General features: G+C 30.8%; 1 protein-coding gene across 2 annotated transcripts; it reads left to right on the forward strand.

The window, feature by feature from the left end:
* Positions 1 to 5753: 5753 nt before the first annotated feature.
* Positions 5754 to 26787, forward strand: LOC134716038 (suppressor of fused homolog). 2 transcript variants are annotated; one of them, XM_063578719.1, is made up of 10 exons: positions 5754 to 6149; positions 15814 to 15948; positions 16807 to 16955; positions 17554 to 17696; positions 18307 to 18392; positions 22195 to 22445; positions 23114 to 23204; positions 23673 to 23946; positions 24848 to 24916; positions 26138 to 26787. In XM_063578719.1, the coding sequence occupies exons 1-10, from the start codon at positions 5998 to 6000 to the stop codon at positions 26207 to 26209; spliced, it is 1422 nt and encodes a 473-aa protein (XP_063434789.1). In that variant the 5' UTR covers positions 5754 to 5997; the 3' UTR covers positions 26210 to 26787. The 2 variants fall into 2 exon arrangements, with proteins under 2 accessions (XP_063434789.1, XP_063434790.1); XM_063578720.1 differs by lacking the exon at positions 5754 to 6149 and adding an exon at positions 14483 to 14850.
* Positions 26788 to 27328: the final 541 nt, after the last annotated feature.

Raw genomic sequence — 27328 nt, forward strand, 5'->3', positions numbered from 1 at the left:
TTTACAAAAATCTTCAAAATCCCAGGCATAGATTACCTTAGCCGTATTTGGCACAACTTTTTGGAATTTTGGATTATCAATGCTCTTCAACTTTCTATTTATTTGGTTTATAACTATTTCGATATGAGCGTCACTGATGAGTCTTATGTAGACGAAACGCGCGTCTGGCGTACTAAATTATAATCCTGGTACCTTTGATAACTATTTACACCACTGGGTCGATGCCTCTGCTGGTGGACGTTTCGTCCCCGAGGGTATCACCAGCCCAGTAGTCAGCACTTCGGTGTTGACATGAATATCAATTATGTGGTCATTTTTATAAATTTCCTGTTTACAAAACTTTGAATTTTTCGAAAAACTAAGGATTTTCTTATCCCAGGCATAGATTACCTTAGCCGTATTTGGCACAACTTTTTGGAATTTTGGATTATCAATGCTCTTCAACTTTGTATTTATTTGGTTTATAACTATTTCGATATGAGCGTCACTGATGAGTCTTATGTAGACGAAACGCGCGTCTGGCGTACTAAATTATAATCCTGGTACCTTTGATAACTATTTTCTTTTCCGTTAAAAGTAAGTTATCAATATTTGGGGGTCTACCTGCTGATTTCCAGTTTTTATATGCTAATTTATTTGCTTCTAAAGATTCCGAAATTTCTTTGTTCCACACATTGAGTTTTAATTTATTTTTCCCATACGTTTTCTTCTGGTCAAGCTAGCTGTTTTGCAGTATCAGACAAGAGGTCCATTGCTTGAAGGGTAATCTCTTCTAAATTAACCTTATCGGAATTTAACCTTTCTATAAAATCTCCAATATTTCTACTGATAGTCTCTTCATATCTAGATTTGTCTACCTTATTCCAACTAATTTTGTGTTTTTGTTTTCCAGAATTCCTTGATTGTTGTTCTCGAGTTATGTTACATTTGATTCTCATTGATATAGGATGATGGTCTAATACATTAGATGGTAAATCAATCAGTCTTTTCGATGGTTCACACTTCGGATCAGTATATAGAAAATAGTCAATTTCAGATGTATCAATACCATTTACATTTATAAATGTGAGGCCTTTAGAGTTAGTTTTCAGATTACATTCCATCATTAAATCGTTGAGTTTATGTTTGCGCCTGCTGTTGTTGGATGGATTGTATAGATCTTCATTGAGGTCTCCTCCGATTATAATTTCATGGGTCCCACCATACTTTTGTACAATTTCGTAAATCTGGTCTAAACAGTCTAAAAATATGTCGTAGCTATCATTTGAGGATTTTGTAGGAAGGTATGCTGATATAATTATCTGTGGTTTATCTATGGCTAATTCGATACATTGTAATCTACTTGATCCGTCAGGCAGTGGTTTTATATAACGGTCTATTGATTTTTGCCAAAGCACTGCTACGCCACCATATCCACGAGGCACATGAGAGGCTGCAATTGGGTTATCTGAATCTACTGCTTTTCCGACACCTACTAATTTTGGGTGTAGTTCTTTTAATTGTTCTAGTTCGAAATGAAATAGCCAGTGTTCTTGAATTAATATAATATCTATGGATTTCTCTATTTCTTGAAAGAATTGACCTGTAGTTTTAATGTTTTTACAGTTGAACGATAGAATATTTAGAGTATCTTGATTGTTGTTGTTGCACTCTATGTTTCTTTCTCGGTGACTAGGGGTTAAGTCAGTCTGTTTACCATGCGACTCATCTCTAAAAAAGAATTGGTAGTGGTTGTAAGGTAATCCTGACTTGCATGAGAGTTGGTCATGGTTTGAGGAGGTTGAGGCTGTATATTTTGTTTCTTTAGAGGATGGTTAATGTTCGGAGGCGGATGGTTGATGTTCGGAGGTGGTTGGAAATATATTGGTTGTCCTATGATATGAAGTGTTTCTGGTCTTTGAATATCAAACGGGCGGGTATATTGTGGTAGATGGCCATTTCTAGGTAGAATGGGAGTGTTGTGCTCCTCAAAGTTCATATCTGTATCTATTTGAACAGATGGTTTAGCCATATTTTGCTGTGGTATATGTACATTATAGTTTTGACCGGATAATGGTGCCTGTGTAGCCTTAGGTGGTGATTTATCAAGCTTTTCATTTTCAAAGTTAAAATTTTCTTCCATTTTGGATAGCTGTGTATCAATTTGACGTAAGATAAAGTTGGAGACTCTGTCTTGCAAGTTGTTTAATAGGTAATTATTATCCATTGGTGTACTTCTAGCATGTTGATCATCTTGGTTAGTGTGTACTATTGACGGGTTGCTGCTCTCCGTTCTATGCATTAATTGTACATCTTTTCGTAGTATCTCGTTTGATCTCTCGAGCTCTTTGATTCTAGTTTCTAATTTATGTACTAGTATGTGAGATTGAAACCATGTTCTTTCATTCTTCGTCTCTTCTAGCATTCTTTCTCTAAGTTTTACCTCCTCCTCACGCTTACGTAACTTTGTCTCTCTTTGCCTCAATTCAGCTTGTTTAATTTCCTTTTGATCTACGATGTTCTCTTTCTGTGTTACAGCTGTGTTGCTGATATTGTGTGTACTTTTCACAGTTGTATTTTCTTCATCATTCCTTATAGGATCAGTATTTAGCGGAGTAGCTGGAGTACTAATATCATCATCATCTTGTTCATTGGTGTTTGGCGAATCAGTTCTTTGGTCCATATTGCCTATACAGTTGGTACATATGCTTGTATCATCGCTCTCTTTGTTACGTGTAATACACATTTGGTGACAGGGTAAGGTACATACTTCACAGTTGATAATAATACCATCTATCTGTAGATTACATATGCAGCAATCCAATTGTAGCTCTTCGTTTAGAATGTCCCTTGCAGAGTGTAAACATTCAATTTCTGGAGGTGGCTTTAACATCAGATTTGGTGTTCTATTTTTACTAACACATAGTTCTGTACATTTTTTACATGTGTAGGTGTTGTCACTAGTACTATTTTCTATTTTGTAAATGTCATCTTTGTTTAAATAGTCACATCTGTAGTGAATCCAGTGTTTACCAGTAGTACAAAGAACCCCTCTTGTCTGAACGTTACGTCCGCATTTTACACAAATAATAGAAATTGTCTCACTATTTTGTTTAGATATTACAGGATCTTTAATTGTGACAGCAGTATGGACGGTATTAATGCTCGAGTCCTGACTGGAGTTTGTTGGTGAGCTCCTCATATTCGACAGTTGTTGTAATTGTTCTTCTAATTGGTTATTGAGTGTTTGAAGATTTACTCGGTTACCATTTAGGACTACATTTTTGATGGTATTATGTATATTAGGTAGGTCGGTTTTCATGAACCTCTCTGTATCTTTCCCATTGACTAGTAAGCGGCAGGTTGTGTAGTATACTGACAATGTATAGATGTGGGTTTGGTCTATGTACATACGAAATATCATGCTGATAACAAGACCTTTTTTATCCTGGTCTTGTACTGTTTTTACAGTAATGTTGTTATTCTCACTATTGAGTTGTTGATAGTAGTATATCAAGGCATTCTTTAATAGTTCGAAGGAAACAGCATCAGCTTCTCCTGTAATACCACCCCCTGTAAATTTATAGACGATATTTGCTTGGCGCTTTGCAGCTTGAAGTTTCCGAGCTATCGCCCTATCTAAATTTAGCTCAAAGTCATTGTATCTTAAATTTTCAGTTCGAATGTTGGTACTTGTATGTATTCCCTGTTTGCTAATGCTTGTCATGATGTATCAAGGATATTATTTACCTTAAGTTGAGTAGTTGCTTAAAGAATATTGTGTCGGTTATTATTTATTCACTATTGGTTGAAATCAGAACTATATTTTAACAGCGTGGTTTGGATATCCCATGCCTTCTGTTTTTATAGTCTACTTTTCAATTATGATATTAATACCAACAGTCTTTCTGTATTAAGTCTGAAATTTGACCAAGCCAGGCTTTAGCGAGTAGTCTTTTTGGATGTATACCATCAGAATATAAGTTGTAGTTTATGTATTTTTCAGTCGGTTTACTTTTCCCTCTTGACCTTTGTCGCCTACTTTGTAGATGTATTGAGAAGCAGGGAGATTTTGTTCCAAGAGTACTATTCAAATATTTAATGCCGTCGTTGACTTTGACTATTTGTTGTTGAAGTTGTGTTTCTTGCTCTGTATATTTATCTATAATATCTGATTGTGTCACCAAGTCAGTATGATTGTTATTGCTGTCTTTGTGGTTGTTTTGTTTTTTATTGTTGATCTTTGAGGCTATTTTCTGATTATATTTAATGATGGAATATGGTGGTATTTCAAGTATTGTGATCTTTGAATGTGGATATTTCTTTACAATATCAATGCACTCATGAAATTTGTCTAAGATGAGTTGAACTGTATCATCACTTGTAGTTGTTATAGAGATGTAACCATTCTTGTCCCTTGTAGTGAGGTTACAGGTACCTGACCATATGTATACACTGATATCGCCGACTCGTTTGACTTTGTTGTTTATATTTGTTTTAAGCCACTTCAGTTGATCTTGGATAGTCGTGCCTGATTTACACTGCCAGTGTATATTTTTGTCAAGTGAATGTACAACCTGATCTCTTAAGTATGAGCCTTTGCTGTCAGATATAATGATTGGCGTTAAATGTTGTGTACCAGTTAGAGGTTTGCGTGGAGTTTGTAGGTATTTTATCAATTTTGCCTCGGTCATGAATGATTGATATACTATAGTATATTGCTAGTGTGCGTTAGTGGATAAGTAGTTGGTTTATACAAGCTAAGCAATTATCTATGCAGTATATATAGTCTATGTAAGCTGTGCCACTACTATAAGCTTTTATATAAAAATAATAAATGATTTGTCCAAGTTGTTTCGCACTTTCAAGATAAAAAAAGTTCAGAGTTCGTATGTAAATAGTACCATCAGCAAGCAGCGTGGCTTGGATATCCCATGCCTTCTGCTGTTGATGCACTATTACAGCGTTAAAAATATTTTATGACTCAAGTTTATTCCAGATAATATACTAAAATGAGTAAAATCGTGTTGTAGTTGATCACTGTGCTAGGATATTTATTTACACACGGTCCTTCACAGCTCGGAAATATTCACACAATGTATAAAAAGTTAAAAATACAGGAGGGTTATAATCAAATAATATATATTTAATCTTTCCTTCGAAATTAGTTCATAAGTATTGGTTGCTAGTGATGTATCATAAAATTTCTTAAAAAGCTTGTTGAATTTTCAAAATGGCTGCCACATGTGTTTCTCTTCTTGGGTAAAGAGTTCTCAATAAAAAGTAAAATTCGTTTTCACCGTTGTTCAGAAAAGAATATTTAGGTGTATGCAGGGTCACTCATGACATATAATATATTCTGCAACTGTTGTCTGTAGATAAAAGTTGACTAGTAAAAGTAGAATTTTCCACCACCATATAAAAACACGTCCGTCACCATGAAATTTTCGATTGGGGATTTTATTTCAATGTAGGCCATGACCTGCATTTTGATTTTCATAGATTGATAGGTATTGTTTGGAGATAGATTTTCTCCTAACTTGCACGGTTGGATTGAAATAGTTCTTGCTTGTGCTTTATCACTTAACATTTTTTTGTTGTAACTCAGATAAACCATAAAAAAAATTTTTTTTGTGTCATTTAATAGCGAAATTATATTAGAAATACTGTTGATTGTGAAGCTGCTAAAAATTAAAATTAAAATGTATGTTAATCTCCAATTTATTGACTTTGTAAAATAACAGATATACGAGAGTTCACGAGGTTTTCTGGGTGGTCTCAAAACGGAAACAGGAATGTTGTTGTGTCAAGACGTTCAACAATGACAAATTTTGTCACATTACATGATTTTTCAAGGACTTCTATCATCGGCAATGGGTTAAACATGAACTATACGCATACATTCTAACTCAGGAATCTTTTTGTTTTATTTATTGTGTGTTCTATTCGTAAGAGACAGGTTTTCTTAAATTCCGGCGAGTGGGAGGTGAATAGAAAAGCCATTGAATATTTCAAAACATGGAAGACCGAGAAAGCATATACTCATCAAATTATTCTCAGTCCTCTATTCCAATAACACCTCCGGGATTAGAAGCAATATATAATGCATGTAGAAGACAGTATCAAGACCAACCAAATCCTCTCCAAGTCACAGCATTAGTCAAATATTGGTAAGAACACGACACACCTAGTCTTTTCATTCACAATGACATTGTACATGCAGTTACATTGGTGTTATTTCACCCATACATTCGATAGGGTAACTATTAATGTGATAAGGTCATTTTTGAAACCAAGCCATACATCTCCAATTCTTGATGTTAATAAAGTTAGCATACTGAGAGTGTATACACCTTATCGCTATTCCCGGCTGACCCTGCCGCTTAAACTTTTGACGTCAACAACAATCACTTTTCCATTGTGGCGTCAGATATTTTGTTTTATGACGTCAACATTTTACGGGAACCTGTGTGAAATCCAGCAATGGCGGATAAATAGCGATAAGGTGTATTCATGTCAGTTATCATGGCCTGTTTAATGTTATATGTAGATGTACAAAAATGTACGTGTCATTTGCATATGTTATTTAAAACAAGAATGTTAACCAGACCAGAATATTTAGGTTTTATAATAGATTAAATTTGACATGTACATGTATGTACGTGCACTTCTTGAGGTACATTATTTTTGTTGTATCATGTTGCCCAGGATCATCGTCATCTTATTGTTAACTGCTCTGGCACTGTCAAATGACTGTCACATATGAGGGAGGATAGGACATTTATTGGGACTCCGGGATCAGGTATAATTTTTTAAGCTCATGATTTTGGAATTGATCCTGTCGGGATCCGGGAATTCATTTTTTTTCGAAATTCGGGTTGTCAGGATTTCTTGTTTTTAAGCTCTGAATTTTGGGATCAGGACCCCTCCTATCCCCCTTCACATATATCTTGTACAATGTTGGAATATACAAGTTTGGTAATTTCATTGTTCACATTGTAAAATAAAGAAATAATTTTACATAAGATGAAGACTCGTCTGACAATGTACATGTTTATCAAGGCAAAAATAAATTCATTGATTTAAAAAATCTGAATAAACTGCCTACTTTATCATTGCAACCGATTCTCTACAATAAATACAAATACAAGTAAACATACATTGTACAATGTAAATAAAAATATAACTTAAAAAACTAAAGGCATAATATTATAGTGATCAAACAATGAATACGATTCACTTTCTTTCACACCAAAAATATATGTCTGTTTATGGTTTCCCGACCGTCCCTATTTTGCAAACCCTTAAGTCATTTTATTTCTGTCAGAAAGAGAAAAATAAACTGAGCTCATACATGTTAAAAGTGAAGATAGTGTTGCCTGATACATCCCTATGTTCATAATCATGAATATGATAGCTGTTTTAAGGAAATTTGCGACTCATGTGATGAAATAAACATTTTGCCACCATTTTTTTCAATTAATAACATGATAAAAAATACTGGTAAACTCGGCCCATGGACAACTCAGACCACGGCAAGACAGACCGCACAACTCAAAATCATGGAAAAAATATTAAAATTGAAATACCGACCTACCTACCCTATTTTTGATGAAGTAACCTTAAACAGACATATATTTTTTTTTGGCCTAAGTAACTTGTTCAATTTAAAAGTTAATTAGAATGAATGTTGATTTATAAAAAAAATTACAATTCTTAATATTTCTTCTTTCATGTCTTTTAATAAATATTGTTCTTAAAAATGTACATAAATTATCTCTTACTGATTATGATCTCTCTATAAAATAATGATGTGTCTCTGAATATCAAATAACTTGCAATGAATGAAAAAATAAACTATGTAACATACGTCAAAAGCAAAACGTCATAAAACTTAAAAACGGGAAATATTACAATGTTCATGAGCTCAAAGTTTCATACATGTATGTGCAAATACCCCCAAAATAGTATCTACAAGTATTATAGATAAAATGAATAAATTCAGTAAAAATAAATGAAGTAACCCAACAATTTGGAATTTAAATTACATTTCAAATCTAACAATTGGTGACTTTTGAACATTGATTATTAAATAATTACATGTATGTATTATCGATGTATTTATAACTTGAAGTGTTATACAAAAAGCAGCTAATTTCTCAAAGATAATTTTGAAGCAAGTGTGTACATAGAGCATGGCGGCCGTTGTGACTTCTGTGGTCGCCATATTTCCATGTACTCACTAAATTTGATTTTTTTTTATGAACTTATTTGCTTTCTGTAAATCATTTATAAGTTATAAAATACATCGATAATATACTATTATTGAATAATCAATATTCACAAGTCACCAATATGTGCTAATATTGAAATTCCAAGTGTTATTCAGTCATTACAAGTGTAATTCAGATATTAACAGTGTTATTTGGTCAATTGAAGTACATATGTACTGGATTAAAGCTGTCTTACCCCACCCCACCCATAATTTATACAATATGAAAGCAAGTTTATAAGTAAGTAACCTTCACAGTTGAGCTAGAAAGCCTTAAAAACTGGACAATACAGTTAATAATGCATTGTAAATTGTAAGTCATTTAAAAAAAAAGATGTGGTATGATTGCCAATGAGACAACTCTCTACAAGAGACCAAATCAAATGATAGAAATAACAACTACATGTATACATGTAGGTCATTGTACCGCCTTCAACAATGAGCATTTTATGAAAAGTGTAATGCACAATTACATTTATACATGTAGCAGTAGGTTAGGGAGGCAGGGCATTTAACACTTTTTTTGCCTGAATTGCTCTGGGTTGGTTCATCCTATACCAATGTAATATTGCATGTACATTGTACATGAAGGTAATTGTATTCAACATATATTTCAGTACAGAAGTAACATTTAATATACTTCAAATATATAAGTTGTACTTGTTTCAGTAGAAAAAATAAGAACATATGTTCATACATTTTAAAAAATAGAGTAAACGTATAGAATTTCTACGGGTCAAGATTTTATTCAATAGCCATTACCTACATTTGTATCAGAAATGAATTGATCAATGGTCTCAAAAGAAAGTGTTTGGCATTCTTTCAAAGAAGTGTAAAATGTATGACTAGAGTTTCAGATATCATTGTTTAAAATCATTTTATTCTTTCTAACAATTTTCCGAGTGGATACATTAAGCTGAATGTACGTAATTTGTGTATGATTAACAGATTAAAAAGAAATGAAGGCAGATATTGTTAGTAATCTTTTGTCTTCAATTTTCATTTCCCATATATATACCCACTTTTATTTTTATGTGTACGTTTTAAAAATAATAACATATTATGAGCAATTTTTAAAACTGCTTATTCATGTACATGTACATGCTTTCATACAATAGATTTTCCGGAAAGTTCTTCAACTTGAAAATGCAATCGAATAGGTACAGAATTTATAACATTTTGAATATATGGAGATCTAGACCCTAGGAACATTTCTGTTGCCAGTCCTTTTCCAACAACAGGATACAATGTAATTAAAAAGTCCCTGTTATTGACAGTAATATATGTCATGGTAATATATTAATATAACATTTAATTAAGAGAGTTTGGTTATCATGGTAAAACAATTTGGACATTTTGGCTGAGCAGGTTCATAGGCCCAAAAATGAAAGATCCATGTAAATGTTTCCATTATATGGGAGACCCATTCATTTGATATGTACTTGTAAAATGGGACCAATGCCATTCATTTAGTATCTGTACCGGCTGCACAGGCATACATGTACAGCATACCCGTAGCCAGGGGGGGTCGGGGAGTTCGGACGAACCCCCCCTTGAAAACTAATAAGCACTGTTAAAGTCGATGTTCTGTTCGAATTGTGACTGTTAAAGTCGAGTTTGTGAGTCAAACGAACCCCCCTTTGGAAATTCCTGGCTACGGGCCTGTACAGTATGGGAGACCCATTCATTGAAAATATATTGACACTTTCCTATTGAGGTTTGATTAATTTTATGCAAATTTGGCCTACTGATATTTTATTTTTCTTAACATACTATCCTACATGCAGAGTCCATTAAATTCATAAAAAAAGGATTTTTTTTACATTTTTGTAATAGTCCAGCCAATCTAGCATAAATTTGAACCTATTACACCTTAAAGTAATTGTAAAAGAAGAGTTTTAAGTTATAATCTTTAGCAATGTACCCCAAATATACACAGAAAAAAGTCTAACAAAACAACGTGGGAAAGACTGAAAAATCATGATTTTAAAATTCCTATTATATGGAAATTAACATTGGTACAGGGAGATAACTCAGCAAAAAAAACTAAGAAAGAAATATCAATAAAAAAAGTTACAAAATTACAACTTTACCACTTATATTCAGCAGAATGAATTGATTCTTTAAATTTTAGCCGACTTTAGAGTACATTTGTATAACACATAACTCTACAGGTGTTTTTCATACCTTTAAAAGTTTTATCAAGCTACATGTGTAAAGCAAAATTATATCCGGGTGAAATTTGATCCGGAGGAAAAAATGTCACAGTAGTTGTTGTTATTTTTTTATCCGGAGGAAAGTATTGCCCTGGGATATTTTTTCCTTTGCCGTGAAATTCTATCTGGGTAGTTAACTTATTGAATAGTTATTAGAAAAAACTTATCCTTTACAAATACTACGAAATTATAATAGTGTATTTGAATTAAAGCTAAAGTGTTAAAAAAAAAAAGTATTATAATGGGAAATAATTTCACAAATAATCATTGAAAAAAATTCCTGAAATATTCAAGTAAATATCATTCTTTTTAAAAAGAAAATTATCATGAAACATAAGAAAGAAAAACAAAAGTGATTTCAAAGATTGTAATTGTAAAATAATATTATGATTAAAAAAGGGAAGTGAAATACATGTAAAAGTGAGTTGTTTTCAGATCTCAGTACAAATATAAATTAAAAAGTAAAGGTAGAAATATAGTTACATTACTACTGTTAACAGTAATGGAAGAATTTGATTATGATGATATAACTAATTTGTCTGAGGACAAATATGAAGTTGTTGATTATATGGAAATCAGATAATTCATAGCATAACAATATATTGGAACAGAAGCAATTTTAACAGCTGGATAGTATTTACCTATGAAATGTTATCTGTCTTATTGTATCATGTTGTAAGTCATCTTTTTATATAACTGAATATATGAAAAATAAGATTCATTGAAAAATTTCACTATAAAATAGATTCAGAAATATATTATTTTAGTATCTTCAAAATTATAAATTGCTCATAATTACCTCCCTTTGATAAATTATGCAAATGTGTTCTACCTTTGTGAAACATTTTATAATTATAGTCAGGTATATATTGATTGGGAGTAACCTACATAGTAGTTAATGGGACTTTATTTCACAAGGTTCTGTGAAATATGTTACGGCAATATATACCGGTACATACCATCCGGCAAAACACAGATAGATTTTCACTCCCCTGGAAAAAAATTACCTGTGAAATACCATGTCTGGATAAAAATTACTGTGACAAATTATCCTCAGGATAAAATATCACAGAGGAAGAAATAAACCGTTACACATGTACATCCTAGACTTTGTAATTCATTAGTTGACCATTTATTAAATTAACAACATGTCAAGGTATAGAATCTCAAATTTGATAAAATATAATGAAGCATAGTTTCTTCTTTTTGTGGTTTAAAGTTTCTTAATACAAGGAAGATGCTGAACAAATATAATTTACAGATAAAAAAAATACCAAAATTTTCACATTATTATTCAAAATGGTCACAAAGTCACAAATTTGCAATTTTTTTAATGAAAAATGTGCAAAATGTTTTTTACATTTGATGAGCAGATTATATGATGTAGCCAAATACTAACTTTTAACCCCATCTAAGTATAATACCTCACATGAATATAAGAAAATCAACCAAAAACTGACCAAAAAGACTCAGTTTTGCGAAGTTATCTCCCCATTCCAGTTTTGATTTCCATAGGAATTTAAAAATGCTGATATTGAGTTTTCCTCCAGTTAAATTTTATGGGACTTTTTTTCTGTGTATATTTATATTTTAGGGCTGAATGCTGTTGATTAGAACGTTAACTGTTGCAATTAATTTGAGAATAAAAAAATTGATTAAATTAAGAGATATGGATCAATTCATTTCCTGAACCATCATGACCATTAATTAATTTAAAAAAAGACAATAGTAGAACCAATGAATTTTATTCAGTTCAAATTAAGTTCTTTAAGTTTTTAAATCACTTTTACCCTCAGTTGCTGATCCAGCCATTTTAAAAAAGGGGGTTCCCAACCCAGGACAAAGGGGGAGGTGGTTCCAACTATATGTCCCCATTCAAATGCATTGATCTTCCCAAAAGAAGGGGTTTGCAACCGGGAACCCCTGGATCCACCACTGACCCCTATCTGTTTATATAAATAATATAACACTTACATAAATAACTTGTCATCATGACCATTAATAATTTCACTGTCATGATTGTTAAAATGAAAAGTACATATACATTTAGAATTATAAATTAGAATTATATTTTTTAAATCCAATTAAAACTTATTGATGCTGGACAGTGTCATCAGCGCACTGGGGATAAAGACACATTGTTTATTAATACATTTATCTTGTTATTTAAAAACAAATGTTATGTTTGATTGAATTCTGATAATTTCACATTCTTCCCATTTTGGGGTATGAATTCGAAGTATTGTTTGACAAATGATATCAGTTGTACTTGCTAACTGTCCTACATCAGACAGCTTTGTTTAATCTTTTCTATTGTAGTTTGCTATTAAATCATTTTAAAGATTAGCTGAAGTATCTGAATAGTAGGCCGAAGTTAAATATTAAATAAACTGAGAATTAAATATTTATGACACCTCCCAGTCAGTTCTGTTTAGAAGATTATCACTCCAATGTCCCCTGCGATGATAAAAGATCACTCCAATGTGGCCTCCGCGTAGTCGCAATTTTTCAATAGAAGCTTTTTAATTGGATCAATTAAGTTAAATGATAGTTTTGATGTAAATAAATTTAATTTTGTCATCAAGGTTGGGAGACCTTCTGTGTGAGAACTAAACAAATACATAGATATTTAAGATTATTTATCTGTGTCAGGTTTTGTAAACCCTTCATGTATAACCCTATTGATTTAATAGTGATTTTTATCTCACGCTTGGTGTTTGTATAAATACATGTATCTCAGCAGCTGATCACTCCAGTGACATTTAGAATGGGGTATATACCACATGCCGATATTTGTTATGGTTTTCAATACACACACCCAAGAATCTTGAGGTTAAGAATCCATCATTAAAAAATAGGGTTGTAATTATTACTTCTGTGTTTCAAAGTTCAAGTTTAAAGCAAATTTATACTTAAATAAAAATTGAATGAGAACTTATAAAAGGAAGGATGAGCTAACCTACCTATCTTATTAAAAAAAAGGATGATTAGATCTTTTAAGGAGGGGGGGTCGATGTTGCTGCAATTTTTAAAGGGAGTATTTTGATTTTGAATGACAGCATCTCTCCCCCCCCCCTAAAACCACTTCAGAAAAAATTAAATTATGAACTATTATTTACTAAAAAAGCTCTCTTCAGATATAATTGTGTTTATCTACTTGGGACACTAGAGATGGTAATTAATTTTAATAGAATCAATAAAAAATTGAATGAATTAAAAAAATATGCAGGTAACTTAATAGAAGAGTTCAAGTTTAGTGTGAACACTTTTTTCTCTTTAATAGAACTTTGAAGTAACTGAAGCTTCTAAAAGTCTTTACATGTTAGGAAACAAACTTTTTTTTTTTCAATATTAAACTGCTGTCATTTTCATGTTTGAAATATTTTAATAAAGTAATTGATAAAGAATTGACTGTTGACAGAATGTGAAGACATTAAAAAGAGATGGAATTGTAGGTTTCTATAGATGTTTAATTTTATAGTTGGAATGTAAACCATAATATCATTGAGGAGGGTAGACCATTAACTTGTAGACACTATGTGGTAGGAAATAAAATTGAAAAATTGTCTGAAGGTATTGTTCTGTCATTCAATAAAGCAATACAATGTCTTGTTATGAAAATAGTTTCCCTTCACATGCGGTTTCTATATCTGGTGTGTTTATTAATTTATATTCTAATTTTACCAATTAAAGATACATTTGAATGAGATATAATTGACTAGGTGAATCAGAGAGATTTAAATCCCACAAAGTTTGTTTTTCTAAAGGGTCGCGCTTGATTGCATTAAAAACACTCATGCTATTGAAAATAGTGTAAACTATCGTAAGACTTTTGTTTACATGATAGCAGGGGGTCTCAGGCGTTGCCGCTAGGAGAGTTATTTTATTGACACCAATAAACACTAGGGGGTGATCCTCATCAACTGAAACCTTGGGTGGTACACTGTTTCTATGACAACTATCTAAGCTCTTTTAAGGTGGATAAATAAATATTACAGCATGAGTCTTTAAATCAATAATAATTTCTAGCCGAGGTGAACAGTGGTGGCATTGTGTGGGGGGAATTACACGATATTAAATACCTAATTTAAACATTAACGTTCCAAATGGAAGATGAGACAAATATTTTTTAAAACACAGGTATCGGCAAGAATTTAAACACCTGTCGAGGTAGATAGTTCAATGATTAAATAGATTCAGTGTTGTGTAAGGTTACATGTTGCATGGAATATAAATTTCTGGATTATAGATTCGTGAAAATATTTGGAATTAATACTTTTGAATTGTGACGAAAAACAATACTATTCAGTGTTGTTTGGATATTGTCTGTTAGAGGACGACATTTCTGCACATTGCAAAAATGAGAGAAGTTTGTCGATGCCAGTAAGTTTCTTTTACTAGTTCAGATATATATTTAGAAATAAGCTGTATTATAAGGAAAACGGTTAAGATTTTTTTTCATGTAATATTATTTTATGTGAATGATAGGTGTTTAACACCACTTTAAGCACTTTTGTGCTACAAAAATTACACGGCTGATATTTGTTATTAATAGTAGAAGCCAGACTCAACCACTGATTCCTAGGATTTTTTATCACTTCTAAATTTGGAAATGATTTTATATTAATTTGGAATATTTGCCTATACTGTTGAGCGTTCAGTTAACTTTGATTCAATTAATGCTACTTTGTCTTGAAATATATCTGTGTGTCACTATTGTTTATTTTACTTTTTCTGAATACATCAAGATAGTTTAAAATTTTTGTTACATGTATTATTATTTCTTTAAATTTATACAATTTTGAAATTATGTTGACAATAAAGACAACAACACTCATGTTTTTACCACATAGTATCTGTTTATTGGGTCCAAGATGACTGTAAATACCTAGCAGTATCCACTCGTTTTTACCCTACTGCATAATCACCACACAAGTAGTTGGTTCAGTTATATTTTTAATTTTGAAATTAGTAACAAACTTTGAAGTTTGATTTGTCTATGTATATAATAAGAACATGGATAAACAGGGTGATTGTATAATACAATTTTAAAATTTAGTTTTACAAATGTGTATATATAAACACCTAAAAAGTTTTAAAAACAAACATGAATAACAAAAATAGAATACATTATTCATGTTGTTTTGTACACTTATATAATTTATTACTCATAACAATCCAGCGCCCTCTTAGGAACGACCGTTGACGAACATTCAGATCATTTGAAATTGTTGAAACATCTAAAACAATGTAATCGCTGATAAATTTGTGTTAATTTTGATAATCAGATAATAGTATTTGTACATTTCACATGTGAATTTATGAATGCCATTTTTCTCATTTCAGGCTTGGAGGTCCAGATCCTTTGGACTATATTAGTATGTACTCTAATCCAGGTGATGAAAACCGAGGAATACCTCCCCACTGGCATTATATAAGTTATGGACTGTCTGACTTACATGGAGATGGTCGAGTACATGAGTAAGTTTCAGACTGAATCAAACTCGAACATTCATGAAACTTTAAGATTGAATAATAACGTTCTTGGTCAGTGGGGAAAATACATCAAGGAAATAAAAAGATCGAGTTGTGTACACATGGAAATTTTCTTTTGACATAAACTGATGAACATGCTCTAATCTTTCTGTAATCTTTCTGTGTAAATATAGAAGAACCTTCTAGAATCATTTATATCTTGATGCAACAGTATTGGATATTTTGACTCCATGTTTCATGAATTTTATAATGAATCTATATTATTAACAACGTGAAGGCAGAAGCCTTTATGATTTTATGAATTTTAGAATTTCTTGATCAATTTACAAAATTTTCAGAATAGTTAGGAATTGTTGCTGGTTTTTTTTAGGATATTTTCACATGAATTTTAATGATACTTTCGTACATTTATCAGACGATAAAAATTGATGTGAAATTTATAAAATGAAATGATCATTAATTTTTTTTTAAGTCAAACAATTAATATATAAAAAAAAATGTGACAGTACAATACAGTAAAAAGCATTTTATATATAATGAGGTTGGAAAACAAGTACTTTTGTAACAATAAAAGTTATAAAGCATTTCTCTTGACATGCTGAAGATTGAAATTAATTAACTGCTGGAAACAATTGTTAGCAGTAATGGCAGATGAAATCTTAAAAACTTCAGATAATAGTTTATACATGTGCCAATATTGTTTATACATGTATCAGTTCTTAGATGAAGATCGAAACAGATCAGTTTTTTTCTCTCTGAAATTTTATTTTTTAATAACTATAAAAGTAAAAATGTATATAAGAAAAAGCATCAATTATAAAGTATCTGTTTGTTCTTTTTCAGTCATCAGTTTAGAATGAATGGTAACGAAGGACCAAGTGGATTTGGTTTTGAATTAACTTTTCGACTCAAACGTGAACAGGGTGAAACAAACCCACCAACATGGCCTGCCACTTTAATGCAGGCCTTGTCTAGATATGTGTTCCAAACAGGTAGTTTGATATTTTTCATTTCAGAATCCCAAACGTACTGAATATACATGTATATGTTCAGGAGTATGGTAGACATAAAATGTTGTTTTTCATGAGCCACGTCGAAAACACTTATGACCTGTGATTTAATGCTATTTTAGAATGTATTAGTGAATGATAAAAATATCCATTGTTCCTTTGTATTCTGAAACATTTCATTGAAACTTTTAAAAATACTGAAAGTATAACTTTATAAAATACAAGTGTATGAAACAAATATATGACAATTAAAAAGAAATGTGGATATTTCTTTTTAAGAATTACAAAAATTGTTGTTTGTTCATTTATCAAATATACTACTATAATACATGATGTAAAATAACTGAAACATTCAAAAAAAAAATATTATGAGTGTCAAGATAGAAATACTAGTAATTATATTTACTGCCATTTTGACAAAAATTAAATCACCACAACAACAAAAATAACTACTTGCCAGAAAACAAATTGATAAAGATGTTATGTACACTTGCACACCAACATCATATCAGTAGAAGTATTGTTATCAATTATAACACATTTATAAATGCATTTTGTATAAAGAATATTTGCTTTTCAGAAAATGTATTATATAGTGGTGACCATGTTCCATGGAATATGCCATTGGACGGAAGTGAGTCGAGAATACAACACATGCTTATGGCAGAAGATGCACAGTTATTACCCATTAGTACACCATTTGGTAGTGTCAATTTTGTACAAGTAAGTAGATTGTATTATGAGTTTTCTGGAATAAAATAAGAAAGAAACGTTGAAGATAGAAATGGTTCAAATTGCAAAATATATTCCATGTATTCTATGATAAAAAAAATATAAGTTTGTAAAAGTTTATAAGTCTTAAACGGTCATATTTCTGGTCATGACATGTAAAATCTGCACTGAATTTAAAGTGTTTTGGTACTTTTTAGTTTCTGTAGAAATATTGCATTTGATTTACCAGGAATGCATAATGATAACAAATATTGGAAAATGTGGTATGATTGCCAATGAGAAAACTCTCCATTCAAGTCACAATTTGTCAAAAGTAAACCATAATAGGCCAAAGAATGAGCTTCAACATGTACTTAGCTCACAATGATCAGAAAGCTATAAAGGGTCCAAACTTGCTAGTGTTCTACAATTCAAACAAAAAAACCAACTTAATATATAAAAAATAACATGAAACACATTTGAACCAAACCAACAAATGGCAACCATTGAATAACAGGCTCCTAGATACATATTCATGTTTTAATTCAGTCAGCCATTAAAGAAAAACATATCATTACTTTGTTTATATAAAGCAAGCTGTAAACATGTGTTATTGTTTCAGATTATTGGATTATGTGAAGAAGAATTAAGGGCAGCTCAGCATTGGAATGGGCCTGGTGTTATAGAGCTGGTTAGATCAATACCATGGTAAGTCATGTTAGAATATGATATAGAGCATGGAATAAATATGCTGTGTAATTTGTTGTTATTTAAGTTGAGATTTAAAGGGAAACTTCGCAAAAAAATCAAAAATTGATATTATGTCCATTCTGAATAAAAATGCTCAAATTTATAGATATTAAAGTTTTATTCTGCTAAATAAGAGATCCCCATCGATTTTAAATTTTGAGTATCAATTCTCTGTGGTCCGCCATTTTGTCATCTTCTACGATGAAAAGTCACGATATGTCTATAAACCACAAAGGAACAAAACTACAGTAACCGATGTAGTCGTAATTACGTGTCGATATCTTGTCAATCGTACGGTTGTTTTATCTGAATAACTAACTTGATACGTAAAATGTTCTTATTTTTTTTTTTTAATAACCATATCTAGTAGTCTGTTATTTTTAAACAGTTAATATTGGAATTAGTTAAAAAGTTAAAGTTCAAATCATAAATAAGTGTTCCGTGGAAATTGTTTTTGAAAACCTAATTCGTTCATAATTCTTTAAAGTAATAAACTTTATTCAAATAAATTCGGATCTTCCCTCATCTGATCAACAGCACGGCTAAAGGTATTACTCCCAAATGTATTGTGAGGGGTGTAAGGTGACACGTCCAGGTATTCAATCGATTTCCTGTCCGGTGGGCTTGCAAGTTCATGCATCGTTTCACCTCTGTAGGTATTGATCAGTGTACCTGACCGATAACTTATAACTTCCCTCTTGAACTATTAGGTGCATGTATAATATACATCTCTGTCTTGCGTGTCCGAAAGTGATATAATTTATTAGTCATTACTTAACTAATACGCTTGTTTTTAAATAACATTTCTGGTGTAAAGAATATTGTTTATAGAAATAATAAATAATGTAAAAAAAAAAGATTTGAAGAAATACAAAATTTATCTATTTACATATTTCAAGGGTTAATTTGGGAAAATGTAAAAAGTACTCGTTGTCAATAGTTTAGGACAGATTGGAACATACCAGACATATTGATTTAAAAAAATTGTGCGCACTTGTCGACGATTCGTTTATACACCTGGATAGAAAGTTACGGAACTAATAGCGCAATTCAAAATATACATGTATAATACATTGAACATAAGAAAGAAGCATACATTTTGTGTAAATTTGGGTCAAAGTTTTGTAAATAGACTAGTCCACGTATAGTACTAGTATGCCAACAGTATATAATCAATGAATTCGATAGACTATTTGTACCAAAAGAAGAAGAAAGAAAAAAAAAGAAACATTTGATTTAAATACAGGTCGATATATAACTTGCTTTGGTTCATCGAAGTTATGAACATAGTAAAATCACAGATTTAAATATCAATTAGATTGTTCTCGAATAAAGGACAAAATTTGTCATCATCACAATTGTTCCGACTTTCATGTGATATATATGCAACTGGACGTACACTATAATCCACAAGGAATGTGAATATTTTCTAGGAGAACTATTGAGTATTAAAGTTTCAAATCAATTTCGGGATTTATTTTCTTCCTTGATATTCAATGACAGCAATTTAAAGAATAAACTGCTTGTCGGATATATGTCCGCTTTTACATTCAAAAATAGGGAAAGATACATTAAATTCGTTGTCTTTTAATTTTCAACATCGTTGGTCAAATAGTTATTTAAGTAGTATATGTTGGGAGACGAAGATTATTTTAATAAGGAGAATCCCGATTGTGAATAAATTTGTTTGACGTTTTTCACACTTGAAAAGAATATCTATTCCTAATTTTTCGAATCCATTCCAAGAAGATCCTTAAATTTCCTGTCAATTTTTTAAACCTCTTAAGTACAAAAGTATTTTTCTTTATTCGTACATATTATATTCCGCTTCGGTAGAGTTATTTCCAGATAGTTTCAGATATTGATTAATACATGGCTTTCAAAAACCTAAATGTAAGTGTTCTCGTACATTTTTTCGCCTGATAAAGACATATAAAAATGCTTTGGTAAAGCTTTTTCTAATTTCTAAGTTCCCCCTTTTTATGAGACATAAATCAAAGACAAAAGGTGTATATAATTTCATTCTGACATATGAATTAAGTTTCCCGTTTTTAACCGAAAATTGTGTATTTCTTAGTAAATTAACTTATTTGAATTTAAATAAATAATAGCACGTCGATCAATTTTTATTTGTCACCAACTTGAATATGTATTTTAAATGTGTGTATTGAAGGCTCCCTTGTTTTATAATCCATTGATCCGAATAGACAGTCACACCTTGCAAGGTGTGCCATAGAGGCGTGGTTAAATACCGAAGTGCAAATAACAATTTACCTTTCAACAAGCCATCTACGAGTATTGCCACAGAACCGTGAATACACACATTGTATAAATCTAGTCATAGCAGAGATAGTAAAAGGTCAATAAGAGTACACCAATATATTGTCTTAACAGATTATTGTACTTTAATTTGTTCACCTAATCAGTCCGAAAATGCATTTATTAAAAATAAATTTATAACTTTTCGTGTTGTCTACAAATATAATTCGAATATATACGTTTAACATAGAAAAATTATCTCATGAATGTGTACAATTGAACGTCTGTGCATTTTATCTTCCTATTATCGGATGGTTATTAGATAAAGCACAAGTCATCGGCGCGCTTACGATTACGTTAAAATATGATTAAAAACCAAGACTTTTAATGATTGTATTTTAAATCCCGTCATGCAAAAATCAGGAGAAAACGTCACGACCTACAGGAAGTAGTTGATATTTTTTCATTAATTATTGAATTTCTCCTTTATTACTGCACATATAGTGATAAAACTTTGTGAATATATATATTATGTCATAATGAACATATTTAAACAATAAGTAAAACATCTTGAATTTTCCCTTTAAGTAAATTTGATATGAAATACTTAAACTGTAGATTATTTGTGTGGAAGAAAGAACAATCTACACTTTTGCCATAAAAACTTTAAATTTGGTTCTTAAATGTATCTATTTCAAAAGCTGTAAATAAAATGATAATTAAAACTAGTCTTTTAGTTAAAGTATATTATAGTCTCCAAAGTAAGCACAATGATTATGCACATTTATTTACCAAATAGCTCCGGGAAAATTTGGCAGCAAACTGCAATCCAAAATGTTTGAAAAGTTTGTTATTTAGTTCCTAATTTAAGAAATATTTAAAAATTTAAGGGCTTATTTTAATCTGTCATGGTTCTACTCCTTTTTATGCTAGCTTACTAGTATTGGGATGGGTCTACACAGAAGTTAATATAGTCTTTCGTCGCATGTTTTATATCATGTTTAAAGTGATTCATATTTATTTATTTCCTTTCACACGTATGAAAATTAACACTTTATGAAAGAAAAAAAATTGTTATGCTGTTTTATGGGACACATGATATTCTCAGACAGCTTCCTATTTGATAAATATAGGTAAAATCAATATTCTTATCCTTACTGTTAAACTCAACTTATAAATAAGATAAACCTAAAAATATTGAAAAACGGCCCCACATATATATTAAAGGTCCCCCTCCAAACAATATTAAAAACAAGTTTTTGACATCATTGTTTATCACTTTTTATGAATGAGGCTTTTATAAATTGTTGATATTGCCTGGGATTTTAATCATTATCAAGCAGTTTTACATGAATATTTGGATTGAGATTTTCAGATTTATCAAATTTAATGTTATTATTGAGATGATTTGGGTTGAATTACCAGAATATAAGTATTGTAAGACACACTGTTTTAATGTTTTAAAATTTTAGACCTATAATTTGATTTGTAATGATTTCAGTGCTGGTGGACCATGGTTAATAACTGATATGAGAAGAGGAGAGACCATATTTGAGATTGACCCACATCTTCAGGACCGAGTGGACCAGGGTATAGAGACCGAAGGATCCAACCTGTCAGGAGTAAACAGTCGATGTTCCTGGGAGGAACCTGGGGAAGGCTCCGAGGATTACTTCAATGAAGATGATAACCACATGCATGAGGAGAGAAGGAACAGTAATGAACTGGACAGAACAAGAATATCAGATTTTGGTATGTCTTTAGATTGTTATGGAAAAGAAAGGATGTTGTGTATTTATTTAAATTTCTGCACTAGGTTTAAGTTTGTAACCTGGATTAGTTTTCTCTCAATTAATTTATGACTTTTGAACAGCAGTATACTAATGTTGTCTGTATTATTGTTAAATACATTTGAATCTTTAATTGCTGTTTTTCAACTTAAAGTCACTGTTAAGCCTACAACACTGAAAAATGTCGCATTTGAATGCAATAGAACTTACTTGAGTGAACTTCTACATAAAATTAAGATAAGGCAAAAAATTACTTGCAGACAAGCATCAATAAGTTATAAACTATAACAAGAAATCTTACAAATATTTCATTAATTTGAAATATAATGTACAAGAAAATGAAAAAGAAGCTCCACTTAATATATCATTAAATATCTTATAAGTTAAACTGTTTTGTTTGTTAGTTGTCTCATTGATTTTAAACTAACTATAACAAGAAATCTTACAAATGTTTTTTTCAATTACCTGAAAATCTCTCTGTAAAATACTATGTACCAGAAAATGGAAAAAAAGAGACTTTAATCAATGAATGTCTATTAAGTTGAACATTTTTTGTTTATTGTTTAATTAATTTTACAACTGCAAATTTTATTTTCATCAGTATATATAAACTGAACATTTATGTTATAGATTCAGAACAAATAAAAGCAACATTAAAGAAAGGCTTAACCAGACCAAGTAACTTTGGTAGAAGAGACTCTAGAGAGAATTTTGAATATGAGTAAGTAGTTTGCTAAGAAAAAAATCAAGCCTTAAAACAATATTTCTAAATACATGTCTTTCAGAAAAGAACACAACTCAGCATATTTATTTAGAAATTGAAATAAGATTGATAGAAAATTAGAAGCATAGCCTTTACCTAGTTTTGGGAATTCAATATTACATAATTACATATTAATGAAGTTTTGAGATGATGAATAATAGAAAAGTATTTATGTGTATACATGATATATGATCAAAGATTTTAGAACAAGTATCTTTTTAAACATATCTCTGATCATGTGATTATGTGACAAGATATAAAGCCTTTTTCTTCCTTTTAAACTACAAAAAAATAAGGAGATATAGTAGGATTGCCAATGAGACATGTATTCACCAAGCGCATTTGTGAGATAAGTGTGTAAACAAATTGTTGTTTTGAAATTCTTACATAAATTCAGTTTATATGAGTTTTAACACTGATTTTCAGCCGTCAGTCAAGAAAACAGTCATTTGATAGTACATGTTCAGATGGACCAACAGAATTACTACGCACTCGATCATTAGATGCAGTACATTTAAAATTTAACCTTGAAGCAGGCCAATTACTTCCCTTGGCATTACGGGGCAGGTTAAAGCATGGAAGACATTTTACTTTTATGAGTGCTTTAAATGACACTGCTATTACATTAGTATCATTGAGTGTTAACGGTTCAATTGCCGATGAAAACCATCCGTTTGCTGCTCATGGACCATGGTTACAGGTAAGGAATGGACAAATATAGTTTACGGATGAGTCTTTAGTAGATGAAACATGCTTCTGACGCAAATATAAAATTTCAATCCTGATATATGAGTTTATTAACCAAATAAGGACACATGGTATAATTGCTAAGGAAATAAATCTCCTCAAGAGGTTAAATGATGTAGAAGGTTAGCAACTAAATCATCTTTAGGCCCTTGACAATGAGCGAACCCATACCACACAGCAACCTATGAAAGGCCCTGAAATAACAAATGTAAAACAATTCAAACACAAAAACTAAGAGGCTCATTTATGAATTGAGAAAATTAGATGGGGAAGAAACCATGTTTATTAACAGATAAACAAGGTTATGTAGAAAAATTGTACAGTAAAAATTTAGGTTTAATATCAGAAATGCTGACCTAAAACTACAATTGGTAAAAAAAGTTATAAGTTATTTATCATGAAAAAAATAAAAAAATCCCAAAACAAATGGTAGTCTAGACAATAGTTCATTATTTATTCTGGAACAAATTAATGCAGGCTTTTAAGGAAACTGCAACAAGATTTGTATTCTAAGTATGAATAATAATCTGATCAAAATCACTAAACATTCTAATCAAATTATAGGCAATTTGAGAATCAAAACCACTGAAGTTATATTAAAACTGATTAAAAGTTCAATATAGTATTATATTCTTGAATATTTGACATCTATTTTAATTATACAGAAAATGTAGAGTGCATGTTATAATAGATAAAAGAAGATGTGGTATGAGTGCACATGCCAATGAGACATCTCTCCATCCAAGTGATAATTTATAAAAGTAAACCATTAAAGGTCAAAGTTAAAAATGTTTTAAGTATATGATTTGATTAAAGAAAAAAAAATAATGCATATTTACAATTTGGTATTTCAGGTATTATTAACAGATGACTTTATAGAAGAAATGAACATGGACATTGAGGAGTTGTTAAATCCTGAAGAGGTATGTAGGTGTAAATTTGTACTTGTTTACACACAAAAAAGGGAGGTTCATGGAAGAGCCTACACAAACGCTGTACACTTATACACATTGGAAATAGAAATTACTTTTATTGTCCTAACCAGAATAAATATAATTGATGCAAGCTATACTTTATTATAGTTTTGGTGACCTTCTGCTGTTGTTTTTTTATTTGGTCGGGTTGTTGTCTCTTTGACACATTCCCCATTTCCATTCTTAATTTTATTTAACATGAGTAGGCATTATATTCGTGATTATTTTTGGTTATGTAGAAAATAAAATGAAAATAATGCCTACCCATGTTAAAAGCAACAATAAAGTATAGCTTGCATCAATTATTTCTTAAACAAAATTCTTTCTGGATACAAACAAGTTATTTTGATAATAAAAGTAACTATTAAATGAAACAATCAGAATGCAATGTTATTACTGGAGATTGGAGGTATTGAAATCCAGGAATAAATTCTGCTCCTTGTTGTAAGCCTTACAATTACCAGAAATACTCATCTTTACACTTTGGACTTTTATTGATAGTTGTCTCTTTGGCAATCACATATAGTTACTTGCCAGAATTACCAGCATTCTTTGTAAATATGGCCATTCTTCTTGCTGACTTTTGCTATCTACCGGTTGAACTTTCAATAGCTAATGTGAAGAGACATATATTTGTTTTCAATTACCTAGTCCTTCATGTGAACATTGAAATATGAGAAGCACAAGTCCTAGATACTGTATGTCACAAAAAATATACATGTTCTGAAAAGGGGGGAATAAGGTTAGGAAGTTTTTTTAAATCATTATGCTATTTAAATTTTTTTACCAAAACTATTTAGGGTTATGTTCTAGACTTGAATCATACTGGACTTTACCTTAAATGTCTGTACTTCAACAATGCATAACCAAAAATGTCCATTTAGGCATGAAAATTAAGGATAGGTATGGTAGCAAAAAACACAACTGCATATATTTTGTTTTGCATAATGAGTAATGTCACAAAGTCATGTCAGTTCATTAAAACTGAGTTTAGGAAGAAGTAGAACAAAATGGTTGTAGTAGATTCATATTGCTAGATCCAAAAAAATTGCAGACAGTTTCCATTCATACACTTCTTCCTGTAATACAAAATGCAATTTAATTTTAGTTTTTCATCTCTAAATTTTTTATATTAAATGCAAAAAATAATGTTAATATTTCTGTTTACAGGTTGAATTTCCTAAAACATATTCCTGGCCAGAGAGAAGATTAATAGTGACAATTTTACCAGATGAGGTGTGAGAGAAAATTTTCATTAAATGTTCTTCGTTGGATACTTGAAATTTGAATGAGAAATGTCTGAAAGGATTAAACCACATCAGTCGTATTGTATCATTGAATAACTTATTTAAAGTGCTATGAATGGGACCATCTAAATGGGACGATCTACTCGGATGAAAGTGCTAAAAGTCCATTTCTTCCTGAAAAACTAGTTCATCAGAAGTTTGCTATTATGGTAAATTCAAATGATGTATCGATATTTTTGTCATTGTTGTGAAAATGGACGAACAAAAAATTCCTGTTGTGAAGAAGATGTAATTATATATCAAAACATTCTAAATTTTGATGAATGTAACATTCTGACTGCATAGCATTGGATTGGATTTTAGTGTATACACATGTGTTTTCTGACGCCATTGTTCAGAACAAACATTGTTCATTTATAATGTCACCTCATTTTCATGATATATTTTAAGTGCAATCAGAAAAAATAATTTTTTGTACAAAGAGATTACGAATTTTGTATATTTTCACATCTGTAAATATTTACCTTGCAATTTATTAGAATTTTAGAACAGCTGTTAAATAACAGTGTAGACGTCACTTAGCTATAATCTACATATATATAGATACATAGACTCTTCTAATAGGTATAATAAGCTTATCTTGCATATAGCTTTACGACAATGCATCAATTGTTTTCTTCAAGATTGATTTTAAAATAAACATTTATAAGGAAATCTACTTCAATATATTTAAAAGCAAACATGTCTTCAGATATAAGAACAGTTAAACTAGATAAAATGGATAGTTTCTGAAATAAAAGGATGAAAACTACCGTAAACAAACATATTTTCGCTGATAGCCTTTTCTGAACCATTTGGCAGGCCATTTAATTTCGCGATTCTTAAATTTTCTTGATGAATATATAAATAAGGAAATATCTAGTTTTAACATATTCGCAACAATTTATATTTGGGTTATTTTTCTACTCACGAAAGTCGCGAAAATATTTCGCTCACGGAAATTATTTGGTTTACAATAATCTTCCTACATTACTTGTTTTATTCTTTTGTATTGTCTGATTAACCAAGGGAAGTAAATCTGAATTTTTATGAAATGGAGATAAATACACATTTG

This window comes from Mytilus trossulus, chromosome 4 (assembly GCF_036588685.1).
Source record: "Mytilus trossulus isolate FHL-02 chromosome 4, PNRI_Mtr1.1.1.hap1, whole genome shotgun sequence".
In the NCBI taxonomy this organism is placed as follows: Eukaryota; Metazoa; Mollusca; class Bivalvia; order Mytilida; family Mytilidae; genus Mytilus; species Mytilus trossulus.

Bases quoted from the DNA above. Each gene is read 5' to 3' on its own strand.
- LOC134716038 (XM_063578719.1), top strand. From the start codon at position 5,998: ATGGAAGACCGAGAAAGCATATACTCATCAAATTATTCTCAGTCCTCT. The intron at 15,949-16,806 runs GTAAGTTTCAGA...GTTCTTTTTCAG, and splicing joins GGAGATGGTCGAGTACATGA to TCATCAGTTTAGAATGAATG. The intron at 23,947-24,847 runs GTAAGGAATGGA...TTGGTATTTCAG, and splicing joins CTCATGGACCATGGTTACAG to GTATTATTAACAGATGACTT.